This window comes from Bubalus kerabau, chromosome 5, assembly GCF_029407905.1.
Source record: "Bubalus kerabau isolate K-KA32 ecotype Philippines breed swamp buffalo chromosome 5, PCC_UOA_SB_1v2, whole genome shotgun sequence".
In the NCBI taxonomy this organism is placed as follows: domain Eukaryota; kingdom Metazoa; phylum Chordata; class Mammalia; order Artiodactyla; family Bovidae; genus Bubalus; species Bubalus kerabau.
This window is the reverse complement of record NC_073628.1, coordinates 75,711,130-75,737,601: the sequence shown is the minus strand read 5'-3', so window position 1 is coordinate 75,737,601 and position 26,472 is coordinate 75,711,130. Positions and strand designations below refer to the sequence as shown.

Below are 26,472 nucleotides of genomic sequence, written 5' to 3'. Positions count from 1 at the left end.
AGCTTTAGCGCACTTAGTTTTTAAAGGGCAAGAACACTGTCTTACCTCGTAGCAATTCTCTGAAGATTTCTTTCCGTTTCTTTGTCTTTGACAACATCTGGCTTTACTCTGCACATCATTTCCCATTCCCGCTTCTTATCAAGCTGTGTTATAAATAGTGTTATGTGAAAGAATATTAGGCATTTTTGAAAGTGCAGCACACTTTGATATGATACTCTGTGAAAGGACAAAGGTAATAAATCATTCAAGCTTTAGTTTGTCATAGGGCCTTTCAGAAACCCACCCTTTCGGGGGTCCGGCTCCGGGAGCCTGCGGTTAGTGCTCGGCGTGTCATGCGAGAGGCACCGAGTGAGCAGCCGGCAGGCTCTCTGACAGCAGGGGCCTGGAGCACCGCCAGCGTGTGGAGCCAGGAGGGCCAGGCTGGGGGTGAGGGAGCCCCGTGCCCAACCTGCGATCGGCAGAAGCCTCAGAGGGCAGCATCAGCAAGACGCCAAACCACCCTCTCCCATAACCACGAGTTTAAGCACGGCTTCTCTTTATTTTTAGAACCTGACTTCCCCAGCGGCCGGAATTATTAAGAACTTGTATCAGCTTTTAAAAGAACAGCATGGTGTCCTATTAGCACTGTAATAGATAGAGCCTATTTAAACAGTGACTGTTCTTCTTTCCTCTTATGGCACATCTGACCACTGTCCTTGCCGTATATGGCTTATCAGTCACAAACTACAGCAAGCTGACTCTCTGCAATAATGCAGACATAGAAATGGATTAGGAAATAAGAATATCCCACAGACAACATCATCTCATTCAAAACTGTTCTCAGGGGACTTCGTGACCTCAGGTCCTTGATTTGATACACTTGCTTCTCCAGGTCCCCTGCTCAGGTCAACATATCACCAAACATCAAATATACTGAATATGATGAACTAATTATCAAGAAGCTGGTAGTAAGCATCAAAATCAGGAAGAACCAGTGGGGAAAAGTCTCCTTTTATCTTTTCCTTTTCTTCATTCATCTGACCTCTCACTTTGTATTAACAAAAACATCTGTTCACGGTAAAACCAAATCTTTGCTCTTGCTATACTCTGAAGCCTTTTTACAGAAACAGATTCTTCCCCAAATTGGATATTTTAACTATAATGAAATTCATTGTCAGATTATACCAGAAATAAAAAAACCTTACTTTTCAGTTTAAAACAGTCAATCCTTAATTATCTCTTGTACGGAGGGGATAACAGGCATGCATGATCCCCAGGTATTTTTTAACTCTGAAATGTATTTCTTTACCTATGATTAGAAACAGGTAGCCAATATTCTGGAAACCAATAATGCTTAACATTAAGAAACAAACACATTTACACAGACTCTACCCAGAAGTATATACTCAAGAGCATTTGTGGCTGCTGTGTCGAATATTCTGGAAACCAACAATACTTAACATTAAGAAACAAACACATTTACACAGACTCTACCCAGAAGTATATACTCAAGAGCATCTGTGGCTGCTGTGTCGAATATTCTGGAAACCAACAATACTTAACATTAAGAAACAAACACATTTACACAGACTCTACCCAGAAGTATATACTCAAGAGCATTTGTGGCTGCTGTGTCGAATATTCTGGAAACCAACAATACTTAACATTAAGAAACAAACACATTTACACAGACTCTACCCAGAAGTATATACTCAAGAGCATCTGTGGCTGCTGTGTCGTGTTCCTGGGATCAACACACGTGCTCTCATGCATTATGTGGACAGCATCAGCTCTAGCACTCAAAGCTTTGGCCTAGAGCAGAGTCAGGAATTTCCTTATGTTGGATTTAAAACGTTGTTATCTTACTAGAACACTGGGACTAGGGGTAATTAAGGATTCTGATATTTTTAAAGCCTCCTCTAGTTTTTGCCAGATTTAAAAAAAAAAAAGGTTCAAATTTTAAGTTGAAAAGCTATCAGTAAGACTTAGAGACAAAGTTGATCTTACATAAAGTACAATGAGAATACTGAATTAGTAATAGAGTACGTTCTGTTTTGAAGGGCAGCACTTGAAAAGTTCCATCTTTATACAGCCTCCAACAGAGGGCACCCAGTATTAGGAACAAAGGAAACATTCATCTTGAAACAAGATAAGGGGATGGTGAACTTAAAAGGAAACAAATGCCAACTGAAACTTAAGTTTTCTCTCCTTTTTATGTATAAAGTATCTCTTGGAAATGAGCACTTCTATATTGTCAGTATGACCGTAGAAAGTTATTTTTCTTTCATTAAAAAATATCTATTTCAGCAGCCAAATAGTTTAGACATATTATTGTTCTACTGTTCATTTATCTTTGCAATACACAACAGCAAACTTAAAGTCCAACTTCTGGCCTTTCATTAGCAGACAGCACCAGTCTAGCTTCTCCCATCAGTGGTTTAACAAAAGATATAATGAACTCAAGTTTATCCATCAGCAAAATAGTTTGTTTTCAGAACTGCAACCAACCCTGTCAATGACATCATCACAGATTTATATCATAAAATAGATTTTAAGCTAAAAGTAACTAACATGATTCTATTAGTTCAGAGTTAACTTTATTAATAAAGTTAGCATCTGAACAGGTAAGTTGAATAAGATATTCAAACCCAGGAGTCACTGGCACAGGTATAAGTACTTGACTTTTAAAAGGATACATTTCCTTGGAGTTCACCTTTTTATTGTTTTGTTTAGATGAATAAAAAACATGCTCAAGAGAATGATTCAGACTAGGTTTCTGAACACAACCTTGGTTATCCACTCACAGATAAAACACAAGTTACGCACTGGAATGCCAACTGGACAAACACTGAACGGAGCAACGTGGTGCCAACGAGAACTAGCCTGACACCCCAAGGTACAGAACAACTGGCAGGACACACCTGTTTTCTTTTCTCTAGTCTCTCTTGCTTTAACTTCTCTTTGTCCTTTTCCAGCTCTTTGTTTCTGACCAGGATGGCGGGTTTGCTTTCAGGAATCTTCCTGCTCAGGACCCTAGCCATGGCGTCGGCCCAGCCCGCGTTAGCCCCCGCAGTAGCCCCTGCAGCGATGTCACTGTCATCCTCGCGGGGCTCAGCTTCATCTTCGTTGTCAGCTTCTACTGCTTCATCACCAGAGGAAAAGTCATCTTCTTCCAATCCACAGCTTCCTAGAGAACCTAAAGTAGAAACAAACTAAACTTTAATACTGGAGGCAGAGTTTGGCAAGGCCATGGTGAGACCCCACCAGGGGCCTTCCTAAGGCTAACGGCTCTCCATCTGTCTCCATTCTCATTTCCGAGTCCCACAGCTGCCATGATAGTGGAGAATGGCAAGACCCTCCATCCTACCGTCGCCCACCCGCAAAGACCTGGCCCGGCCATGTGGACAGGGGAGGCCGCCACAGCGTCAGCACCCAGGGCCCAGCGAGTGGAAGTCAGCCCACCAGCCTCAGGGCATCCTGTGGTCAGTGGTGACAGATGCTGCCGTTGGGCTGCTGCAGGCTATGCTCAAACCCACAGGCTTTTAATTGTGTTATTAAACTACTTGAAGAGACTAACAAATATTATTTTAAAAACAAGTAACAACAAAAAACTTTAATCTGTCAAGAAAATGGAATAGTGTTTCCACGGCACAGAGAAGTCAGAGTAAGTTCTCTGAGGGCTTTGGCCCAGACGTTTAAAATCCTGAATCCTGGTACAGGAAAATCTAAAGACTTGTTTCCTTTTATAGTATCTGCCTATAACATTAATAAACTGGGTGTTGCAACATTTTTGAAAAAATAATCTAATGAAGTGATATGTGCCCAAAATTTGACTGCACTGCTGGATGGCTGCATGAAAATATCAAGTTTTGAGTGAAGGATACAGATTTGTACACTATAGAGTTGTACAATGCAGAACCACTCAGAACCACCCCAAGCATACACATGGAACTATGTCATCTGCAAGATTCAAATGGCTGAGATCAGAGGAGTGGCCAAAACATGATCCAGTTGGTGGCCTCGCTTGAAAACCAACTTGCTGAGAACCCCTGGGTACTTTAAGTTTTGCAGTCTGTCTCAAATTCTGAAGCTCATTGTAGTTTAACAACAAGAGCACAAAGTGCCAGCGAAATCTGTGTGCAACTATATGATCCAGAGCCTTTTGAAGAGCTTCTGCTTTGCTCTTCAAAAACCTGTGGAACTAAATTAGGAAATACTTCAAAAGTAGTTTTATATTAGCTCATGGCTACAATCAAAGAGAATGGAACTGACTGTACAGTCAGGTCTTCCACTCTGAGTGATCCTCCCTAACCTCTTGACTTGAAGTCATGAATTAAGACAGAATTGCTGAAAAGACTTGACTTAGCTAGTCATCACTACACTTGCTTTTTGGTATTACGTTTGCCTAATATCTTTGTTTTTTTGATTGCTGAGAACTCATGAAACAAAAGGATAGAAAACTAAGTATCTGCAGGATATTAGAAAATGGCAAATAAAAATATATTAAAAAAATCAGTTTATACATATATAAAATGAGTCTCAAGCATAGGAGTAAAAATGAAGTATCTTCAAAAAGTAACAGAACAATACATTTAAACACAGAGAGCAAAATAATACTTTACAAAAGCATGATCTTACATAAAGTATGTTAATGGTATCAAAAAAATTAAAGGAAATGATAAAGAAACAAGAATCATTAATAATTCTACTGCCCTAATGTGTTGTGTATTTCTTAATAAAGAAAAAAAAATTTGAAAGAGAACTTAATTTGACACATAATTTGAAGCCTCCACTGTATCCTGTATGCCTGGCAAATTTAAGAAATCTGAGAACGTGACAAGGATGTGACATGCAGATTTGGGTGACATAAAAATGCTCACTGCCTGCAATGGAAGAAAAAGTACACAAAGTTCGCCAAACAAAAGCTGAAAGCACTACCATTCAATGAAAATCTGTGTGTCTACTATACACCAGATTCCAGAGCCCAGAAGGCTCTCCTAGGACCAGCGTTCCCTGGAAAGTACATTGAGAAACAGTCTGGAGAACGTAGTTAAGTGAAAAACATGTATGTTAATACAGAATATGTTTATTCCTCCGAGTCAGCAGCACTGGACAGGTACTAACAACAAAATAAACAATTCTTTGAAAAGTACTTCTTCTAGGTACGCATTCATCTAAATGTAAGGAGGCACAATGGTTTGCGTCAATGAAGAATTTCTGAGTGATGAGAAGCAGAGGTCTTTACTAGTTTCTGGTAAAAAATGTCAAACTCCAACACTGACACCTAGCGTTTTGTCCTGATGAAGTCACACACGAACTGCAGTGAATCTCACATACTCACCCACACTGTGAAGGCAGCCAAAGACTTTCTGGGTGCATAAGCCACTGCAGTTCTCCATTTCTAAACCCGGGCTATTTTTCTTTGCTGTGTTTCTTACCTAGCTTGACTACCACAACGTGCATGCTACGGACACAATAAATTCATGAAGTTTTATAACACCATTTCATACAACCTGCACTTACTCCACCAATTAAAAAAAAAAAAAATCCAGAAGAATTTGCTGCAGTCATGGCTTTTTATTATATTTTTAAGAGGCCCTAACTCAGAAGTTTTCAGTCATGCATTCATAGCCAATGGAAATGACGGTATGTTCTAGAAATAAATTTAAATATGTCAATGTTATGAGGTCAGCTAGCATATTACAAAACAAAGTTTTCTTCTTGAATACCAAAGCGAATCACTACACAAGTCAGAAAATAGAACTTGCCCTTAAAAATTTACTGTGGCCAATGAAGATGAGATTTTTTTGAATTTACCACAAACTGATACTCAACAGAAGTGGATGTAACCCAGGGATCTAAGGGCCCCAGATAAGTAAAAAATTCCTTTGAAGTCCTGTGTGTTATTTTAAACATTAACTCTAATTTTGCATTCTATTTCAAAAACCTGGAAATTAAGGAAGGGTGATAAAGAATGCTTACTGGAAGTAATAACCAATGGTTCCAACAGAACTTTCTGTGCTTATGGAAATGTTCTCTTATCAGAGCTGCCCACCAACCACAAGAGCCCAGTGGGTCCTTCACATGAGGCTAGTACAATGAAGTCACTGAGTTTTTTTTTAACTTGACAAAGTTTTAATTCCTTCAGCATGACTAGTGGCCACCACACTGCGCAGGGCAAGGTTAGACTTCTGAGCTAACCAGGTAGGCAGAGGCATCTCTCCGTCTCTTGCTGCACTTTCCCCAAACTTCCACCAGCCTTTCAAACTTGCCATCTGTCTCTCATCCCAGATACGGTGAACTGCTGGCAGAAAAGTGAGTTATTTTCCTTAGCTTTTGGAACTGGGATAAAGTTTTTCAAAAAACTCACAGTCCTTCAATATTTACCAAGTACTCGTGAATGAAGATGAAGGAAGGAGAAAATGAAAAATCTAGATTTTCCCCTTGAAGAAGTAAAATATTTAGTAGGATACATAAATCAGTTAACACCAACAGAAAATTTTGGTTTAAAAATTGTAAGCGTTCTTCTAATAGAAAAATAACGAAGAAAAAGATTTAGGGGTATCTTTTACAAAGATGATTTCAAGTTATTTCTTAAAGGTAAAGTAAGAGCTGGAATGACAAGAAGAGGAAAAAGCCAAAGAAGTAAGATTCTACAATAAGGCCAACCAAAAGAGGCATGGGCAAGATCACTGAATTGAGAACTGAAACTTTCTAGATTTGAGTCAATGCTCTGTATTAAAGTTAAAATTACTATTGTAATCATCACTACGACACTCCAGGCAGAAGAAACCAGCATGTCCAAAATGCTTGGGGATGTTGAAGGTAAGCGAAGTGAAGTCGCTCAGTCGTGTCCAACTCTTTTCGACCCCATGGACTGTAGCCTACCAGGCTCCTCTGTCCATGGGATTTTCCAGGCAATAGTACTAGAGTGGATTGCCATTTCCGTCTCCAGGGGATCTTCCCAACCCAGGGATCGAACCCGGGTCTCCCACATTGTAGACAGACGCTTTACCGTCTGAGCCACCAGACATATCTATAAAATATAAAGAAGTTCACATAGGCTGAAACTGGATTTGTGGGGATTGAACAATAAGAACTGGGTGTGAAAAGCTGGTTAGTTTATATAAATAAGCTAATCTGATTTATCATCCAAGAAAAAATACATACATCAAGCCCCAGGTTCTGCACGATAGGTGTGTACTTCCAGTAAGTGGCCACACTGCTACTGCTATTTTCACCTCCCACTTACCTCAGATCCCTCCTTTTAAGTAAGTTTCTCTACTGAATTAAGAAGGCTGTTCTTTTAAAATACAATTATCATCTGGGAGCACTAAGGATATTGCTTAACCTTGATCTTCAGTTCAGTTCAGTTCAGTCGCTCAGTCGTGTCTGACTCTTTGCGACCCCATGAATTGCAGCATGCCAGGCCTCCCTGTCCATCACCAACTCCCAGAGTTCATTCAAACTCATGTCCATCAAGTCGGTGATGCCATCTAGCCATCTCATCCTCTGTCATCCCCTTCTCCTCCTGCCCCCAATCCCTCCCAGCATCAGGGTCTTTTCCAGTGAGTCAACTCTTCGCATGAGGTGGCTAAAGTACTGGAGTTTCAGCTTTAGCATCATTACTTCCAAAGAAAGCCCAGGGTTGATCTCCTTCAGAATGGACTGGTTGGATCTCCTTGCAGTCCAAGGGACTCTCAAAAGTCTTCTCCAACACCACAGTTCAAAAGCATCAATTCTTCAGTGCTCAGCTTTCTTCACCATCCAACTCTCACATCCATACATGACCACAGGAAAAACCATAGCCTTGACTAGACAGACCTTTGTTGGCAAAGAAATGTCTCTGCTTTTGAATATGCTATCTAGGTTGGTCACTTTCCTTCCAAGGAGTAAGCATCTTTTAATTTCATGGCTGCAATCACCATCTGCAGTGATTTTGGAGCCCCAAAAAATAAAGTCTGACACTGTTTCCCCATTTATTTCACACCTTTAGAGTTTACTGTAAATCAAACAGAACTTATAAAAACTTGAGATCAATTAGTAGTGGTTAAAGAGTAAAGACACAGAACTCAGGCTGCTTGATTCAGTCTTAACTCCAGACACAAACCTACGTGACTTTTCTGAAGGTTTTTACCTTCTCAACCTTAGTTTCCTTGTCTGTAAAAAATGACAATAAAACAGTACCTACTTCATGAGGTTTTATGATAATTAACTCAGTTTCTTAAAAGAGTGCCTAGCCTGTAAGAAATGTTGACATGTCAATTACACCCCTCCCCGGCCCCCACCCCCATACCCCTCAAGACACACATAATGTGGCTGCAGAGAAGACAGGAACAAAGAACAAACAGCTCTGGTGGCTGGAATCTAGAGGACATGTGAGGTGCTGAATGGGAAGCTTTAGATGACCTGTTACAGCACAGGGGTTAAGCACTAAGAATATAAAATAAGCAGATGTGGAGCTATGCCCCACTTCCATTACTTCCTACAAGCATAATCTTGGGCAAGTTACCTAACCCCTCTGTGTCTCAGTAAACTGGGAACAAAAACAGTATCTACCTCACTAGGTTGTTATGATTAAAGGAGATAAAACAGGAAAAGCACTTAGCACAGCTCTGGCACACAGAAGGCATTAAATAGATGACAATAATCAGAAGACAAACAAGGAGACTAAGAACCTGGGAGCCAGAGCAGGGAGGCATCCCAAAAGTCCTAAAAAGGACTGACAAAAGACAGGGCGAGGGGGAATAAATTCTCCTTCCACTATAATTCCACCCAGTCTTGGCTCTCCTCTAACCCATACGCCAGGGGTTCATGGTGAGCAAGACACCTTTGATTCTGTTCCAGAAGCGGTCGATATCTCTGTCCTACAGCTTCCCAAGCACTCTAAAACAATGATGAATATTAACTAGCCAACAAGTGTTTAGGGCTAAGTACTATTTAAAGTGCTTTTTATGCATTATCACTTAATCCTCACAATACTCTCTGAGATGCTATTATTATTCTATTTACAAGGAGAATGCTTCTGAAGCTTAGAAAGGTTTTAAAAATGTCCAGAGTCACAAAGTGAACAGGTGGGGTGACAGGGTGCTGATTTCTAAGGCACTACAAAGCTCTGAATCCACGATTCAACTCAGACTAAGGTAACTGAACTAATGCAAAGAGTAGCCACAATACATTGGGTTGGCCAAAAAGTTCATTTGGGTTTATCCTACCAAAAACCTGAACAAACTTTCTGGCCAACTCAATAGCTTAATAAAGCTTGAATTAAAGAGGAATTTCTCTCTAAGCCATAGCTAACCAGAACGGCCAGTGCTCACATCCCATTCTCATTTCGCCCCTAGTCATACAGAGCTCTAGGAAACCACTGCTCCCTAGTCCAGTTATTAAAACATCTGTTCTATCTCGCCATGTGCTCTTTCCTGCCCTTCACTACTTAATTTAGAATATTCAAAATTGATACTTGAAAACTTTTTTAAAAAGCATTTACCTCTAAAAAAAAAAAATGAAGTTACTCAGGTTTCCATAAAAATACCCAAAACTAAAATGCAAGTTTCACCATGGGACTAACTGTCGGATGTGATTACTATGTGCTATCTGGGCAAGCCAGACAGAGCCTGGAAGTGGTCTGTTTCCTGAGCCTGTTCTATAAATTGCTAAACTACTCAAGTAGGACTATAATATACTTCATTTCTTAGGCATGTTCCTTTGCTATTTTAAGTAACTTAAATGATGCAGGAGGCTGTAAGTTACAGTTTGATGAAAAGTTTATTTATCTGCTAGGTTATTACATCTTAAATACTGCTTTGTAGTTTATCAAAAAAGGAAGGGATTCCTCCTAGGACCTTCTAAACTGGATTGTTATCAAGTCTTGTTTTAAAAGTATATGGCCTTTATTCATATATGTGACCAGAATAATTCAGAAAAAATGAAATTAGCATTACTCCCTCCTAGTTTATAGACATATGGGCACATGCTATGAGGGAGCAGTCAATCACTTGATGGCACGGGACCAAGACTTTTTTTACATGGGTTGATTTACCGACTACAGAGCTTTTTTTTTTTTTTTTTAATAAAGATTACAATCTTAAGCAAGTAGCCAGTGCATATAAACCTCCAACAGTGCATAAATTCTGTAGGTCTGAGTAATTCAGTAACTCAGAGGTAGAGGTTATCATTATTGTTGTTTAGTCACTAAGTTACGTTTTGCAAGCTTGTGAACTGTAGCCCACCGGGCTCCTATGTCCATAGGATTTCCCAGGCAAGAACACTGGAACAGGTTGCCATTACTGCTCTTTATAATACTTGGTATCATCACCACTGTTTTCATTTTTTCCACCTGAATTGATCTACTGAATGGGAAGGCTGTGTTTTTTATTTAGACTACAAACATAAGAGCCAAGCATACACGGTATCTAAACCACCAACAAGGTATTAATTCAGTAAATCTGAGTAGTTCCAGGTCAACTCACGTAGGGGTGTCATCCTCTCCTTTATAACGCTTGGCATTTATGTATGCTGACCACAGCATCTTACCTTACACATATCTCTGATTTGGGATCATTCGCAATTTGACTGTGACCAAAGTTCAAACCCTACTGAAGAGTAAGTACTACAATTTACCAAAACTTACAGTCTGAATCATTTTGCTATCATTCAAGTTTCTATCACATATAACTTCTGCTAATCTGTAACCTCAGTGATATCTGGTACATGAGAAGAGAGTGTAAAAATCACATTAAGAGAAGTTTCCAATTTTATAATAAATGGATATCGAGTACTACATCACATATCAGGATTCATGCCAAGTTCTGAAATACAGCTTTTACCAAAGCTTTAAGGTAATGGAACTAGGAAACTTCTGCAAAGTCTGACAAACAATATCCAAGAGTTTTACACTCATGAAAGCACAATTTTCTACCTTTCTTACACAACAAGTCAAAAGAAATTAAAGCCAGAAGATAAAAAATAAAAGTGCAAACAACACATGGGCTATAGTTGTGTGTTTTTCTAGGAAATGTAAGTAGCATCTCACTGAAGGAAGCTGCTTTCAAATGTTGATATAAGGCACATCCTTATCAATTTTTTTGAACCAATTAAAATTCAAATATAAGTCTCTAACTCAACTTCCTGATAAAATGAGCTGGTACACTTCAATAACAAGCCTGTAATGTGCATGCTGATTCCTCATGTGTCTGAAGTCCACTTCAACTGCCTGCCTTTAAAGTCTCTCAGAATCCAGTCTCTGTGAACTTTTTATAACAATATAGTTCTGCCAAGGCCACACACACAGAAATATCTGAACTAGAAAAGCTATTTCTGGGGACTTTCCTGGCGGTCCAGTGGTTAAGAATCTGCTTTCCAATGCAGGGGACACAGGTTCAATCCCCGGCAGGGAGCTAAGATCCTGTATATTGTGGGGCAGCTAAACCCGCTTGCTGCAATTAGTACTTTAAGCAGCCAAATAAATAAATAAAAATAAATTTAAAAAAAAGAGAAAGCTGTTTTTATGTATCACCTTTCCAGAAATACCTGATTTCACAGGAGGGGAAAAAAAAAAATCCATTTCTTATATTAAATAGAAAATTCTGAGTTAAACCAAAGGAAAACATCTCCATCCAAAGGGCCTGCTGCTGCTGCTGCTGCTAAGTAGCTTCAGTCGTGTCCAACTCTGTGCAACCCCACAGACGGCAGCCCACCAGGCTCCCCCATCCATGGGAGTTTCCAGGCAAAAGAGTACTGGAGTGGGTTGCCATTGCCTTCTCTGAAAGGACCTACATTACCGAATTTATTAAATAAAAGGCATTTTATTATTTGTCTTTATTGAAGAGACACATTCTAAATCCTGAAAGAAAAGGCAGAGGGAGACAACTAAATAGAAATCTAGAGAAGCTGGTCAAGAGAAAGTGAAGGGAAAAAAAGAGTAGCTAGTGGGCCAGCACAAGCATGGCGAGGAGGGCAGAGAGCAACTGTGTTCAAGAGATGAGGAGTTCAGACACCGTGTCACCAGCAAGCCAGGGGGCAGCAAGATGTGTGCCCGGAGTAGTAAACAGTGTCAGGCCACATGCAGATCACCAGGGCACAGTGACACAGGCCATCCTCCTCATTCACTGGGTTCTGTTTTGAAGATGAAATCATGAATTCAGCCTGGCAAATATTAAGTGCACACTATCCACAGAACAACTAGCCAGAGACAATCCATGGTTGTCAAAATCACTATCCCTAAAACATAAATAGAACCACTATTTATGCCTAATTTTACCACGAAAACATGATTGAATGGTTAATTACGGAGTAAGAAAGACAGAATTGAGTTAACACCTGGCATCTATGGACTGAACAGTTTTCCACTGAGAGGCTTTCTACTATAATGGAAAACAGTATCTCCAAGCCTCTGTTTCCTCATCTGTAAAACAGAAAGGCCAACAGCTCCCTTGTAGGGTTACCTGAGGAAATTCTAACCTCTTTTCCGGAGAAAGCTCCACCGCTGTTATCAAAGGCTGGAAGGCTTATTGGGTGGCCGAGAGATGGGACTAGCAGTTTTGTTAGATCAGAAAAGATGTCACAATCATGACTCCAAATATTTATAAGTAGGCTGTTGTTGTTTAGTCGCTAAATAGTGCCTGACTCTTTGCGAAACTACGGACTGTAGCTCACCAGGCTCCTCTGCCCATGGGATTTCCCAAGCAAGAATACTGGAGTAGGTTGTCGTTTTCTTCTCCAGGGGATCTTCCCAACCCAGGGATCCAACCCTCATCTCCTGCACTGGCAGGCGGATTCTTTACCATTGAGCCGCAATGGTATGGTATTTATTTTATGGTTGCCATGTGCCAACCATTAAATTAAATGCTTTACATACATGAGCCCATTGAATCTTCACAACAATCCTGAGGAGACACTATTACCACATCCATTTTATGGATGAGGGAACTGAGGCAAGTTCCCTCCTAAGAAGCCCAAAATCCCTCTGAAAGGCAGTACAAACACAGATGCCTCTTATACAACTGAGAAAAGAGTGATCCTTTATTTCTGGAGATAATACACAGATTTTAGGAGAAAAGAAAGGATGGAAGAAGAGAGGAAGGAAGACTACAGTTATAAATGGCAGAAAGAGTGCTATAAAATCTGACCACAAAAACACCCCTCAGTGATCAAACCTTAGAGAGTGGAACAAAAACCTGTCTCAATACCATGGTCTGCTCATAACCAATTCTTGCTTTAGATTCTGTGGCCCTGCTCTTTTACTTTCCAGAAAGTTTTGTTTTGTTTGATCATTTCTGTCCTCCTGGTTCCTCAACCTTATCAGGGAACTGTAGTGTTGGAGAAGACTCTTGAGAGTCCCTTGGACTGCAAGGAGATCCAACCAGTCCATTCTGAAGGAGATCAGTCCCGGGATTTCTTTGGAAGGAATGACGCTAAAGCTGAAACTCCAGTACTTTGGCCACCTCATGCGAAGAGTTGACTCACTGGAAAAGACCCTGATGCTGGGAGGGATTGGGGGCAGGAGGAGAAGGGGACGACAGAGGATGAGATGGCTGGATGGCATCACTGATTCGATGGACGTGAGTCTGAGTGAACTCCGGGAGTTGGTGATGGACAGGGAGGCCTGCCGTGCTGCGATTCATGGGGTTGCAAAGAGTAGGACATGACTGAGCGACTGATCTGATCTGATCTGATCTGAGGGGTCAGAGAAAAAGCTACAGAGCAAGCTCCAGTGCTGGTTTTGTCCTCTATCAACTTATCAGCTTATGCACTGCGAGAGCAAGATATAAACTCTCTACATCTCAGTTTCTTACAAGTAAAATGAGGATAATATTAACAATAACCCTGTCTTACAGGAGTGTTATGATAATTACAGTGACACAGTACCTAAACTATTATTATTACTACCTAATTCCTCTAACAGGAATATACCCAAAATTTATGGTGCTACAAATTTATTTGGAAGTTGGTTGTCTAGAAAATTGAATGCTTTCCTTCTGAAAAACATTTCAAGTGGGGACCCCCTCTCTGTCTTCACTGTACTTTCCTAGTGAAATCCCTAATGGAGCTTTGCAACTCTGCCTAACTGTTCTGGCACTCTATGGCAGTCACCATACAGTTAGCAGTGATACTTATAAATAAGTGGCATTCTCTTGCTTAAAATGTCTCAAGAGCTCCATATTGCCTACTAATAGAGAATCCAATCTTCTTCATATGGCACACAGGGCCCTCTACAATCTGGCTTTATCATGTTCCTAGTTTCAGTAACACCTCTGAATAGCTAGAGCCACAGCCAATAATTCATTTCAACCTAACTAGCCATGTGTTTCAGGAGACTACATGCCACTGTGTGTGTGCTTTCCCTGTGTCTGAGAAAACTGCGCTCTCCACCCCCAGACTTAGAAAACTAAGGCCCTGATGAAATGATTCCTTATTTATTTATTCAGCAAGAAAACTTACTTAGTACCAAAATGTATAAGGGAGGCCCCATGAGAATAAAGATAAAGAAGACATGTTCCAGCACTTGAACGACTTGTATCCATAAGAAGAAAGACACGTTAAAATAAAAATAATCATACAGTATGAAGTTTATGTATAAGACAGAAGGAAGCAATGCCTCGACTGGGTTCTACAGGATATGGATTTCTCTGTCTCCATCCTTATTGTTAACTGGACCAGGATCATGAGAACTACCTTTGTAACCACCTCTCAATATATTAAGGAGCAATCTTTGAGCAGGAGAAGATCAGGGGTCGTCTGCGCTCCCGTGTAACCTGAGAAGCCAGTGCCAAGAACGATGGGAAAGAGTGGCAGCAAGGGCATACCATAGTTGAAAGCCTCAAAATACATTTCCTTCCTTTCAGTATAAACGTCTCTGAAAAACATCTTTATCAACCGCTACTTTTATTTATTCTACTTTAACCACCTACGGTTTCCTCACTAGTATCTCATCCCTAATTCCCCAACACACGCACGCACCTACTACACAAGAAAATTCAAGTATACCGGCCGTCTTCGTCTCTCCGCCTTTCCATCCTTGCTTCTTATAAGCCTCTCTCGGACTTTCCCTCCTTGCTCCCTAGGAGACCCAACTCATTCTTGTAATTTTAAATATCGCCCTTCCTTTCGCCCCTTGCTACCGTAAGCCTCTTTTTTTTTTTTTTTTCTTGCTGCTGCTATAAAAAAAGCAACGGACTCATCTTGCTTACAAGAAGTTAATTACAGTGACAATGAAAATGTCTAATAAACTAACTTGGAGGCTTTCACACGTGACAGAGACCTTCCTTCCCCTCAACACCACTTTCTCAAACCTTCTCACACGGAGCCAAACTCGCCCCTTCGCCGTCCTGGGGAGATGAAATTCGGGCTGCCAGCGGGAAATTCACTCGCACCCCCTGCTCCCGCAAACTCAGCCCGGCCTTTTCTCCGAGCAGCCAAAGCTCAGCCCAAGTAGGTTACCTTCATTATCGGAAGCGTCTTTGTCCTTATCTTCCAGCTCCGATGCTACAGACGCGACTACCATTTTCATCCTCTTCTTCTTCCTTAGTGAATTTTTCAGCTTTTTCCCCGCACTCACACGTGAGTCTCCAACGGCCGCTGCCATGATTCCTAGCCGGAAGCGTTCAGTTACATTTGCGTCCGGCAGTAACACAGGGAACTTCGGCATCTAGTTCTGACGAAACAAGGTTCCAGTAAAGCAAAGTTCCGGTTAAACAAGGTTCCGGGGCGGGGCCATCTAGCGGGAGTTCTCTGGCTGGAGCTTCAGAATTCGGGGGAAGAGGACTTGTTGGTTGTCTTCCCGAGCTACCGGCTGCAGTAAAAAATAATAATAATGAAAAAAAAAAAAAAAATCAGTGAGTGTACGTTCTCCTCCGAGTCTGCCAGCTCGCCCTGGTCCTGGCCCGCCGCCCCACTCTGACCCCAACCCGACCCTGCTGCTGCTGCTGCTGCTAAGTCGCGTCAGTCGTGTCCGACTCTGTGCGACCCCATAGATGGCAGGCCAGCAGGCTCCACCGTCCATGAGATTTTCCAGGCAATAGTACTGGCGTGGGCTGCCATTGCCTTCTCCGGATTAACCCCTGAGTGGCTTCCAATTGCACACCAACAAGAATCTGGATTTCTTCCCCGGGGTCCTGGGTGTGAAGCACTCCAGCCCCATCCTCCTGCCTCGGACCTAGCTCCGCCCGATAGGCTTGCGGCGCCCGCCCGCGCGGTGTAGACCGAGGCTGGAACAGCTCTGCCCTTGGCAAGATGCCCCTGCCTCCCTCCCGAGGCCGGCTTCTCCCTGAGGTCAGCCTTTGTCACCTGTTTTCCCAGCCCCGCTTTCCCCAAAGCTGCTACCACAATCCGCCGCTATTCCTTTTCCCTGACTTGCCGGCTCCTTCTCAGTAAGGACCACATTTCATTCACCATCCTGCCCCCAAGCCAGCAACGGGACCTGGCCCAAGGTAGGAACTCAGACATACATTATTAGAAGTGATAAATGAATGAACGAAAAATACCATTTACAAAGTTAATAAGTCGAAAGGATAATGTAGCATATTCTTACATCGTGTTCCATAGGCCGGGCATAGTCTAAAGGCTTTCTGTAAGCTTAGCATTTTATTGGAAGAGCATTTCTTGTTTTTTTTTTAATCCCCAAAATTTCTAAAGGGGGTGGGAGCACACTTTTTCTTTGGGTGCTTTATCTCTCTACTTCTTTTAACTGCTATTACTATATTCTTTAGAGTTCTCTTCACTTATTAGCACAGTCCCTTGCTATTAGGATCCTCTGTGGAATCACGGGATCTTCCCAACTCAGGGATTGAACCCAGGTCTCCTACATTGCAGGCGGATTCTTTACTGTCTGAGCCGCGGGGCTCAAACTTATATTAAAATTTATAATCAAATTCCTAAGTGGTATCCATCTCCTGATTGGCCTTGACTGATACAAAGTTAGAATGGGTGTTGTGATGGAAATATTATCAGTACCCAACTACTGTCCCTGCCAGCCTACAGCACTGTTAAATGTTCCACTAAAGGTTATTCATTTTTGGAATAGTGGGAGGTATTAAGGGGGCTTCCCAGGTGGCAGTGATAAAGCATCTGCCTTCCAATGCAGGAGATGCAAGAGACTCCAGTTGGATCCTTGGATCAGGAAGATTCCCTGGAGTAGAAAATGGGAACCCACTCCCGTATTCTTGCCAGGGGAAATCCCATAAACAGAGGATCCTGGTGGAGATACAGTCCTTGGGGTTGCAAAAGAGTCCTCTGACAGGACTGACTAACACTTTCACACCATGTTCATGGATCAGAAGATGCAACATTATTATCACTTCTTCCCAAAGTAGTCAATACATTCACTGAAATCTCAGTCAAAATTCCAACAGACTTTTTGTGGAAATTGACAAACTGATTATAAAATCCTTATGAAAATTCAAAAAATCTAGAACAAAAAAAAAATGAAAAAGAAGAACAAAGTTCAAGAGTTAGCACTATATAATTTCAAACCATTATAAAACTACAGCTACCAATACAGTGTAGTATTACCATCAAGTAGACAAACAGATCAACAGAACAAAATAGAAAGTCAGAAAATAAATAAATACATATATATATATGGAAAATTGATTTTTGACAAAAGTGCAAAGTCACATCAACAGAGAAAGGACAGTATCTCCCACCAGTGTTGTCGGAACAATTGGATATCCAGATGAGAAAAGATGCACTTCAATTCATACCTTGTACAACACATAAAAAATTGATTCAAAATGGAGTAGGCCTACCTAAACATACAACTATAAATTTTTAAAAAGAAACCAGAGGAGAAATCCATTGTGCCCTTGAGTTAGGCAAAATTTTCTATAAGAAACCATAAGAGAAAACCATTGTGTCCTTGAGTTAGGCAAAGTCTTTGGTACAGCACCAAAAACATGATCCACAAGGGAACAAATTGAAAAATTAGACCTTATCAAAGTTAAAAACCTACTCTTTGAAAGACACTCGAGAATGAAAAGAAAAGTCACATCAAAATAAAGCAGGAGTAGCTGTATTAATTTCACACCAGCAGAATTCAAAGCAAGAAAAGTTATCAAGGATAAAGAAGGGCATTATATAATCACAAAAGGATAATTCTCTAAGAAGACATAACAACTATTAAGTGTATTTACCTAACACCTGTTGTCAAACTATGTAAGACAAAAGCTGTTAGAATTGCAAAGAGAAGTGGATGAATTCACCAATCATAGCTGGAGATGTCAACACACCTCCATCAGAAATGGAGAGATTCAGGAGGCAGATAATCAGGAAGAACACAGTTGAATTCAGAACACCATCAACCAAAAGGATATAGTTGCTATATATAGACTCCATCCAACAATAGCAGAATTCTTCTCAAGATCACATGGAACATTCACCATGATAGACCACATTCTCAGCCATAATACACAACTTAATAAATTAGCACTGTACCCTGCCAGGCTCCTCTGTCCATAGGGATTCTCCAGGCAAGAATACGGAATGGATTGCTGTACCCTCCTCCAGGGGATCTTTCCAATCCAAGGATCGAACCCAGGTCTCCCACATTGCAGGCGGATTTTTTACTGTCTGAGCCACCAGGGAAGCCCTAATAGACTTAAAGAAATAGAAATAATACCATGTCTGTTCCTGGATCACAAAGGAATTAAACTAGAAATCAATGGCAGAAAGATAAATGAAAAATCCAAAAACATGTAAAGATTAAACAGCAAGCTTCTAAATAACATATGAACTAAAGAAAAAAATCTTGAGAGAAAAATTAAAATATTTTGAGCTAAATGAAAAACAACTTATCAAAATTTGTGGGATACAGAAAAAAGTAGTGCTTAGAAGAAAATTTATAGCATCAAATGCATACGTTTATAAGCATATAAAAGAAGAAAGCTCTAAAATCAATCATCTAAGTTTCCACCTTAGGAAACTAGAAAGAGAAAAGCAAATTAAATCAAAATAGAAGAAAAGAAATAATAAGCATTACAGCAGGAATCAATAAAATTGAAACAAGCATCTCAAACAAGAAAACTGATGAAACCAAAAGCTGCTTCTTTGGATAAGTCTCTAGCCAGGCTAAGAAAAAAATAAGTTCAACAATTACTAATATTAGAAACAAAAGAGAGGACATCACTAGATACTATGAATGTAAAAAAGATGATGAAAGAATACAGTGAACAACTATATGCCCACAAATTTGATGACCTAGATTAAATGGACCAATTTCTTAAAAAGTGTTTTCTCCAGATTCACACAAGACTAGACAGTCCAAATAGGCCTCTCTCTATTAAATAAATGGAGTGAATACCCGACCTGTCTCTTGAGAAACCTGTATGCAGGTCAGGAAGCAACAGTTAGAACTGGACATGGAACAGCACACTGGTTCCAAATAGGAAAAGGAGTACATCAAGGCTGTATATTGTCACCCTGCTTATTTAACTTATATGCAAAGTACATCATGCAAAATGCCAGACTGGATGAAGCACAAGCCGGAATCAAGATTTCTGGGAGAAATATCAATAACCTCAGATACATAGATGACACCACCCTTAAGGCAGAAAGTGAAGAACTAAAGAACCTCTTGATGAAAGTAAAAGAGGAGAGTGAAAAAGTTGACTTAAAACTCAACATTCAGAAAACTATTACGGCATCTGGTCCCATCACTTCATGGCAAATAGATGGGGAAACAATGGAAACTGTGACAGACTATTTTCTTGGGCTCCAAAATCACTGCAGATGGTGACTGCAGCCATGAAATTAAAAGATGCTTGCTCCTTGGAAGAAAAGCTATCACAAACCTAGACAGTATATTAAAAAGGAGAAACATTACTTTGCCAACAAAGGCCCATCTAGTCAAAGCTATGCTTTTTCCAGTGGTCATGTATGGATGTGAGAGTTGGACTATAAAGAAAGCTAAGCACCGAAGAATTGATGCTTTTGAACTGTGATGTTGGAGAAGACTCTTGAGAGTCCCTTGGACTGCAAGGAGATCCAACCAGTCCATCCTAAAGGAGACCAGTCCTGGGTGTTCATTGGAGGGACTGATGTTGAAGCTGAAGCTCCAATACTTTGGCCACCTGATGCGAAGGGCTGACTCACTGGAAAAGACTCTGATGCTGGGAGGGATTGGGGGCAGGAGGAGAAGGGGAAGACAGAGGATGAGATGGTTGGATGGCATCACCGACTCGACGGACATGGGTTTGGGTAGACTCCAGGAGTTGGTGATGGACAGGGAGGCCTGGCGTGCTGTGTTTCATGGTCGCAAAGAGTCGGACACCAACTGAGCAACTGAACTGAACTGAACTAAATAGAAAACACCAGGCCCAGTTGTATTCACTGGTATGGATTGAATTGGGTCCCAAAGTTCATAAGTTGAAACTGTAACTGCCAATGTGACTATATTTAGAGATAGAGCCTTCAAAGAAATTATTAAATTTAAATCAGGGCCTATGAGTGGGCCTCTTTGAGCAAACTCCAGGAGATAGGAAAGAACAGACGAGCCTGGCATGCTGCAGCCAATGTTTGGTAGCAAAAGAGTCAGACATCACATAATAGCTGAACAACAATGAATGATTGGGCCTCAACCCAATAGGACTGGTGTCCTTAAAAGAAGAGGAGAAAACAGCAGTGATGTGTATACAGAGAAGGTGGCTACTTAGAAGCCAAAGAGACTGGCTTCAGAAGAAACCACCCCTGCTGGCACCTCAAAACCTCTTCAGTTCAGTTCAGTTCAGTTCAGTTCTTCAGTCGTGTCCAACTCTTCTTGACCCCATGGGCTGCAGCACGCCAGGCTTCCCTGTCCATCACCAACTCCCATCGCTTACTCAAGCTCATGTCCATTGAGTCAGTGATGCCATCCAACCATCTAACTGTGAGAATATAAACGTGTGTTATTTAAACCACTGAGTCTATGGTATTTTGTTACGACAGCCCAAGAGAACTAATTTTGCTGTTGCTGTTGTTTAGTCACTAAGTCGTATTCGATTCTTTGTGACCCCGTGGATGGTAGCCCACCAGGGTCCTCTCTCCATGGGTTTTCCAGGCAACAATGGGAAGTGGGTTGCTATTTCCTTCTCCAGGGGGTCTTCCCTACTTAGGGATCAGACCCACATCTCCTGCATTGGCAGGTGGATTCTTTACCACTGAGCCACTTACTCTCACCCTGTATCTATCCTTCCTTTTAGTGAGATAAATTCAATCATTATTTAGGTCAGTTTGTAATAAGTCAAGTTTTCTGTTCTTTGCATCCAAAAAGCATTGCACTGGATACACTACATGACCTTGGTCAAGCTGCTTTACTTTCAAAGAGGTAAATGTGTTTCAATTTCCTCATGTTAAAAATAAGGGAGCTGGACTAAATAAACTCTGAAAATTTTTTCAGCTTACATTTCTATGCTATTGTAGAATATACTTCCAGGAAGTCTTTGTTTTCCCAAACCATCCCCCCTTCATCCAAAATCTATGATTCAATACTGATATGCAAAGTTACATGATAACTTTTCCAAAGTTATTTGATGGCAGTAATCTAAAATTAATAGTAATAATAATAGTTTGGGGTTCTGAACTCTGGGTGTTTATTAGAGTATAGCAGAGTAGAAAGAATATAAAGATGAACATAAATTCTTCTGTGTAGAAAGACTCTGAACACAGCAAAGGAGTCTTCCTTTGTGGGAAAAGAGGACTCATGGAATTTAGATGCCTCTGGAGATTGACACTAGGGACAGAAGAAATTACCTGTAATGATCTTTCATGTGCGTCACCTTAAGGCTTTTGAAATCCACTAAGGAGCAGCTAACTAGAACACCATTTCCTCTCAAACCAGGTAACTTTGATTTGTAAAGAAAAAATGTAACTCCTCACAAAGCCCACGTATTCCCAACTCCTGTTCTTATGGCTGTTTCTGAATCTTATCATCTTTATTTTAAGGGTGTCCCTGGTGGCTCAGTGGTAAAGAATCCACTGGCCAATGCGTTCAATTCAATGAATGAATGAAATTATTTTTAAATGGACACATGCCTCTGAATCCTTCGGAGTATCTTAAGAGGAGGATAGCTTTACCTCTGTGTTTCTTCTCCTCTAGCACTGGACTTCTGCCAGTGATAGAATTAAGACCCAAGCAGTGGCTTCATTATTCGTAATCAGACTGAGGCATTGTTAGATTGCCTCTTTAGAAACACCCCTGTAAACAAGAAAGGGACAGATTATATCATCCGGTTGGTGTTAAACAACGAAGCAGGGGAGTACTGGCAAGACTAACAGGCATTATTTCATTTGAACAAATTACTATTGGACTCCTGGTCTCAGAGCCCGCATTAGTAAGATGGCTACTATCATGCATCAAGAAGACGTATTCCACCTTGCATAAAGCCTTTCCATTAAACACTCACCTCCCTGTGGGAGCTAACAGTCTCTTAGGCAGTATTCATCAGCCATGACAAGATTTGCCCTGGATTTCTGAATGATCAAGCAACCGTAAGATAAAAGTGGGCTTCCTCGATCCCTCTAGACTTTCAGATTCTCACTGGTGCTAGTATAAAGTGCATCCTGAACATTATGCAAGGAACTGCTGCTTCCTTTCCTTGGTGACAGCGGAACTCGGTCTGTGCATCCTTAATAGACCAGAGATACAGAGGAAAGAGGCCTTAAGAGCTTGGCCTTCTTATTTCATCCTTCTGAAGTTGAATGGCTTCATCATCCAAGACAAGTGGTTGTTTGGTCCAAGTCCAGTGGTAAGGTCCCAGGCTCTAGCTTTCCCAGACATGACATCCGTTCATTCATTTATTCATCAAATATTTAATGAATGCTTACTATGTACCAGGTTCTGTTTGAGGCACCAGGGATTCCTAAAAAAAAAAAAAAGCAGCCAAAGTCTTTGTTCTTATTGACGCTTACATTCTATGTGAGAGAGACACCAACAAATAAGTAAATGAAAAAATTAATAGGTACAGATAATAGTGTCAGGAAGACAGTAAAACAGGGTCATGTAATAGAGACTGATTTGGTGATAGGGTGATGGCTGGAGTGGAGTACCTTAGATAGAGGTCAGAGCACTCCCAGGGATGACACTTGAGCTGGGATGTGAATGGTGTGACTGAGACAGTCATGTGGCAATCTGGGGAAAAATTTTCAGGAGAAAGCAATTTCTTTTGAGGAACAGAAGCATAGTGAGCAGGGGAGATATAGGACATGCTGAGATAAGAGGGTTAAGAAGAGGCTAGATGAAATTTGTCCTAATAGGTCATGGCAAAGACGTTCGACTTTATGTCAAGAGAAGTGGGAGCCATGGTACTGTTTTAAATAGGGCAATAACAGGATCAGAACTCACTTCTCAAAGATGCTTTAATTTCCTTTGGAAAATGTGGGAATCAGAGTGCCAATGCATAGACCAGTTAGGAGGCAACTCTAAAATTCTATGTGAGAAATAATGGTCATTCAGACTGGGGTGGAGATAAATGACAATTGACATAGTAAGGGTATATTTCAAATATGGAAACAGCTGTTGATGGTTTGGATATAGGAAGTGAGGGACAATAAATTAGAAATTAGGCCTAGATTTTTCTGTTTAATAGCTAAGTGGATGATGGTGTCATTTGCTGATAAGAGGAAGGCTGGGAAGAACAGCTTTATGGGAAAAGTCAATTGTTTCTACTTGGACTTTTCAGGTTTAAGATCTTGACAGCTAAGTCAAAATGTTGAATAAGTAGTTGAATCTCAAAAGAGGCCAGGGTTAGACATATGAGGTCTAAAATTTGATAACAAAAGACCTCCTATTGGTGGGTTTTAACATCCTGGGATGGTGGAGCTTTTCCAGGCAGAAGAGAGAAATGGAGGCTACAGCCCAGGTGGCAGGAACTCCAGTACTAGGAGATCTGGAGTCAATGCATGAAAATGTATAGCCAGAAAGTAGAAAGAATTTGTAAATTAAGAAAGCAAAGGAGGAAAGTGTTTCAAAAAGGAAGCAAGCATCATCTTTGTTAAATGTGAGGTCAGGATAGATGGGAACAAGACTATGTTCATAAGGTATTTTCAAAGTAGAAATCTCTACTCTGATCTCATCCATCTCAAAGAGATTGTGGGAATGCCATGCAGGGGAATATTTTCATCATCTCATTCAGGCTTAGAGGGAGGGATCGTGTCCCTTCCACAGAGGAGAACCAATGCCAAGGTGCAGGGAGACTCAGCCACATAGAGACCACGGTCCTCACCCCATCCCCACTGCCTTTTCCCTGGAGTTCCCAGCACTTGCTGAGACCTGCCTACTCCTTGAGGGCACTGGGTAGGGAAGGCTGTAACAGGAGCCTGCCCTGAGACTGGCCAGCACTAGTCGTCTGTCTTCCTTCCTGTTTGCAGACTGAGGCTCGCCTGCTGGCCTATTGGGCAGACATGGTGTTCTTTGAAGTCTACACCAACATAACCAGAGGCTTTGCTACCAAGACCAACAGCCAGCTGGGCACCTGTATCTCCTTTTGGACGTGAAGAGTGCTCTCTTTTCTCGGCCATGCCAGGAACTTGAAACCCGACTTTGCAGAGCCCATGCAGCCCTTGGCTGGAACAGCCCTGAGTTCTCTGAGCTGAAGCCTGAATCCTGAGGTGCTTTATGGCGTGAGGAGAGACTTCCTCTGAGTAAAACAGCTCAGGTGATCTGAACCATTTTGTAAGGCTTCTCACATGGCCATGAGAAGCTATGATTTCCAGTGCTCTATTTACTAAGCCCTTGTACCAGGAAATGTGATAGGTGTTTAATAACCCCATTTTACAAATAAGGATTGTTTCTGTTGTTCAGTTGCTCAGTAGTGTCCAACTCTTTGCAACCCATGAACTGCAGCACGCCAGGCCTCCCTGTCCCTCACCATCTCCAGCAGCTTGTCCAAGTTCATGTCCATTGCATCAGTGATGCCATCCAGCCATCTCATCCTCTGACAAATAAGGATATAGTGGTTCAAAAATAATCTGTGAGGTACCCAGAACCAAGATTTTAGCTCTAGCAATTATTGCTTCAGGTATTTTGAGTCTCTGTTACTTGATATACACAAATTTAGGATTGTTAATGTCTTCCTGGTGGCTTAATTCTTTTATCATCATGTAATGTCTGTCTCTAGTGATTTCCTTTGCTCTGAAGTCCACTTTACCTGATATTAATATAGCCTGTCTTCCACTGTATCCACTCTACTATTGAACGAATCCAGCCGGCTTTTTATTTTGACTACTGTATTGGATTGGTCAAAAAGTTCATTTGAGTTTTTCTGTAACAGTTTTTAAAAACCCATATGACCTTTTTGGCCAACCCAATGTTTTTCAGTTTTATAATTTCCATTTTTCCTTTTAAAAAATAACTTATAGTTATTTCTCAAGATTTTCTATTTTTTTATTTGTTTAAAAAAATCATAGTTATTGTTGAGGCGTTTTATGATGGCTGTTTTTATTTATTTTTAAAGTTTATTTTATTTATTTACTTTTGGCCATGCTGTGCAGCCTGTGGGACTTTCGTTTCCCAACCAAGGATTGAACCTGCGCCCCCTGCCTTGCAAGTGCAGAATCTTAAATGCTGGACTGCAAGGGAAGTCCCGATGACTATTCCTAAAATCTTTGTCATACTTCTAAGATCTGAGTAATCATCATCTCGGAGTCTATTGATTGCTTTTCTCACTCAAGGTGTAAATGTTCCTGGTTGTTATTATAAGGAATAATTTTTAAAAATTGTATTTTGGACAGTTAAGGTATAATATTATAAGACTCCAGCCCCGATTGAATATTTGGAATATTATAAGACTGGATCCTGTTTAATCTTCTTTACTTAGCTGACTGTGCCCCTGTTGAGGTGTGACATAGGGCCAACTAGGCATGTGTGTTGCTTCCTGCTGAATCCTCTGATCTTATCCCAGCAAAAGTAGAACTCATTCATGTTGCTTAGTTGTTTCTAAATGGAGGTGTCAGCCCAGCTCCCTGTTGAGCACTGCTGACATCAGCCACAAGCTCTGTGGCTGCTGGGCCCTCCAGACACTAGGCCTGCCCTCCTCCCAGCTCCGTGTGCCTTGTCCCACCTCCTTGCTGCCAGATGGGAGCAGAGGTGCTGCTGTCTCCTGGGCTCTGCTGCACTATCCTGATGAGGCAACCAGAGCACCGCCTGGCAGAGTGGGGGACAGAAGGCAGCTCCTCACGTAGCCTTTGACACCATTGGCAGGCCTCGAAGTACTGCTTACTTCCATCAGGCACTGGAAGGAAAATCAGCTCCCTGTTCCTTACACACCACCTAGGTAGCATATTAAAAAGCAGAGACATTACTTTGCCAACAATAGTCAAGGCTACAGTTTTTCCAGTAGTCACATATGGATGTGAGAGTTGGACTATAAAGAAAGCTGAGCGCCAAAGAATTGATGCTTTTGAACTGTGATGTTGGAGAAGACTCGAGAATCCCTTGGACTGCATGGAGATCCAACCAGTCCATCCTAAAGGAGATCAGTCCTGGGTGTTCATTGAAAGGACTGATATTGAAGCTGAAACTCC

At 41.2% G+C, this 26,472-nt stretch overlaps 1 protein-coding gene across 2 annotated transcripts in view; it reads right to left on the bottom strand.

Moving 5' to 3' along the window:
- RRP15 (ribosomal RNA processing 15 homolog) overlaps positions 1–15,659 on the bottom strand; it is a 54,190-nt gene extending 38,531 nt beyond the window's left edge. The window contains exons 1-3 of one of the 2 annotated variants that reach the window (XM_055581914.1): positions 15,421–15,659; positions 2,901–3,175; positions 46–143 (exon numbers count right to left, since the gene is read on the bottom strand). In XM_055581914.1, the coding sequence (XP_055437889.1) occupies positions 46–143; positions 2,901–3,175; positions 15,421–15,628 (581 nt within the window). In that variant the 5' untranslated portion in view covers positions 15,629–15,659. The remainder of the gene's footprint in view (positions 1–45; positions 144–2,900; positions 3,176–15,420) is intronic. The other variant, XM_055581913.1, reaches the window with a different exon arrangement.
- Between the last annotated feature and the right edge of the window lie 10,813 nt (positions 15,660–26,472).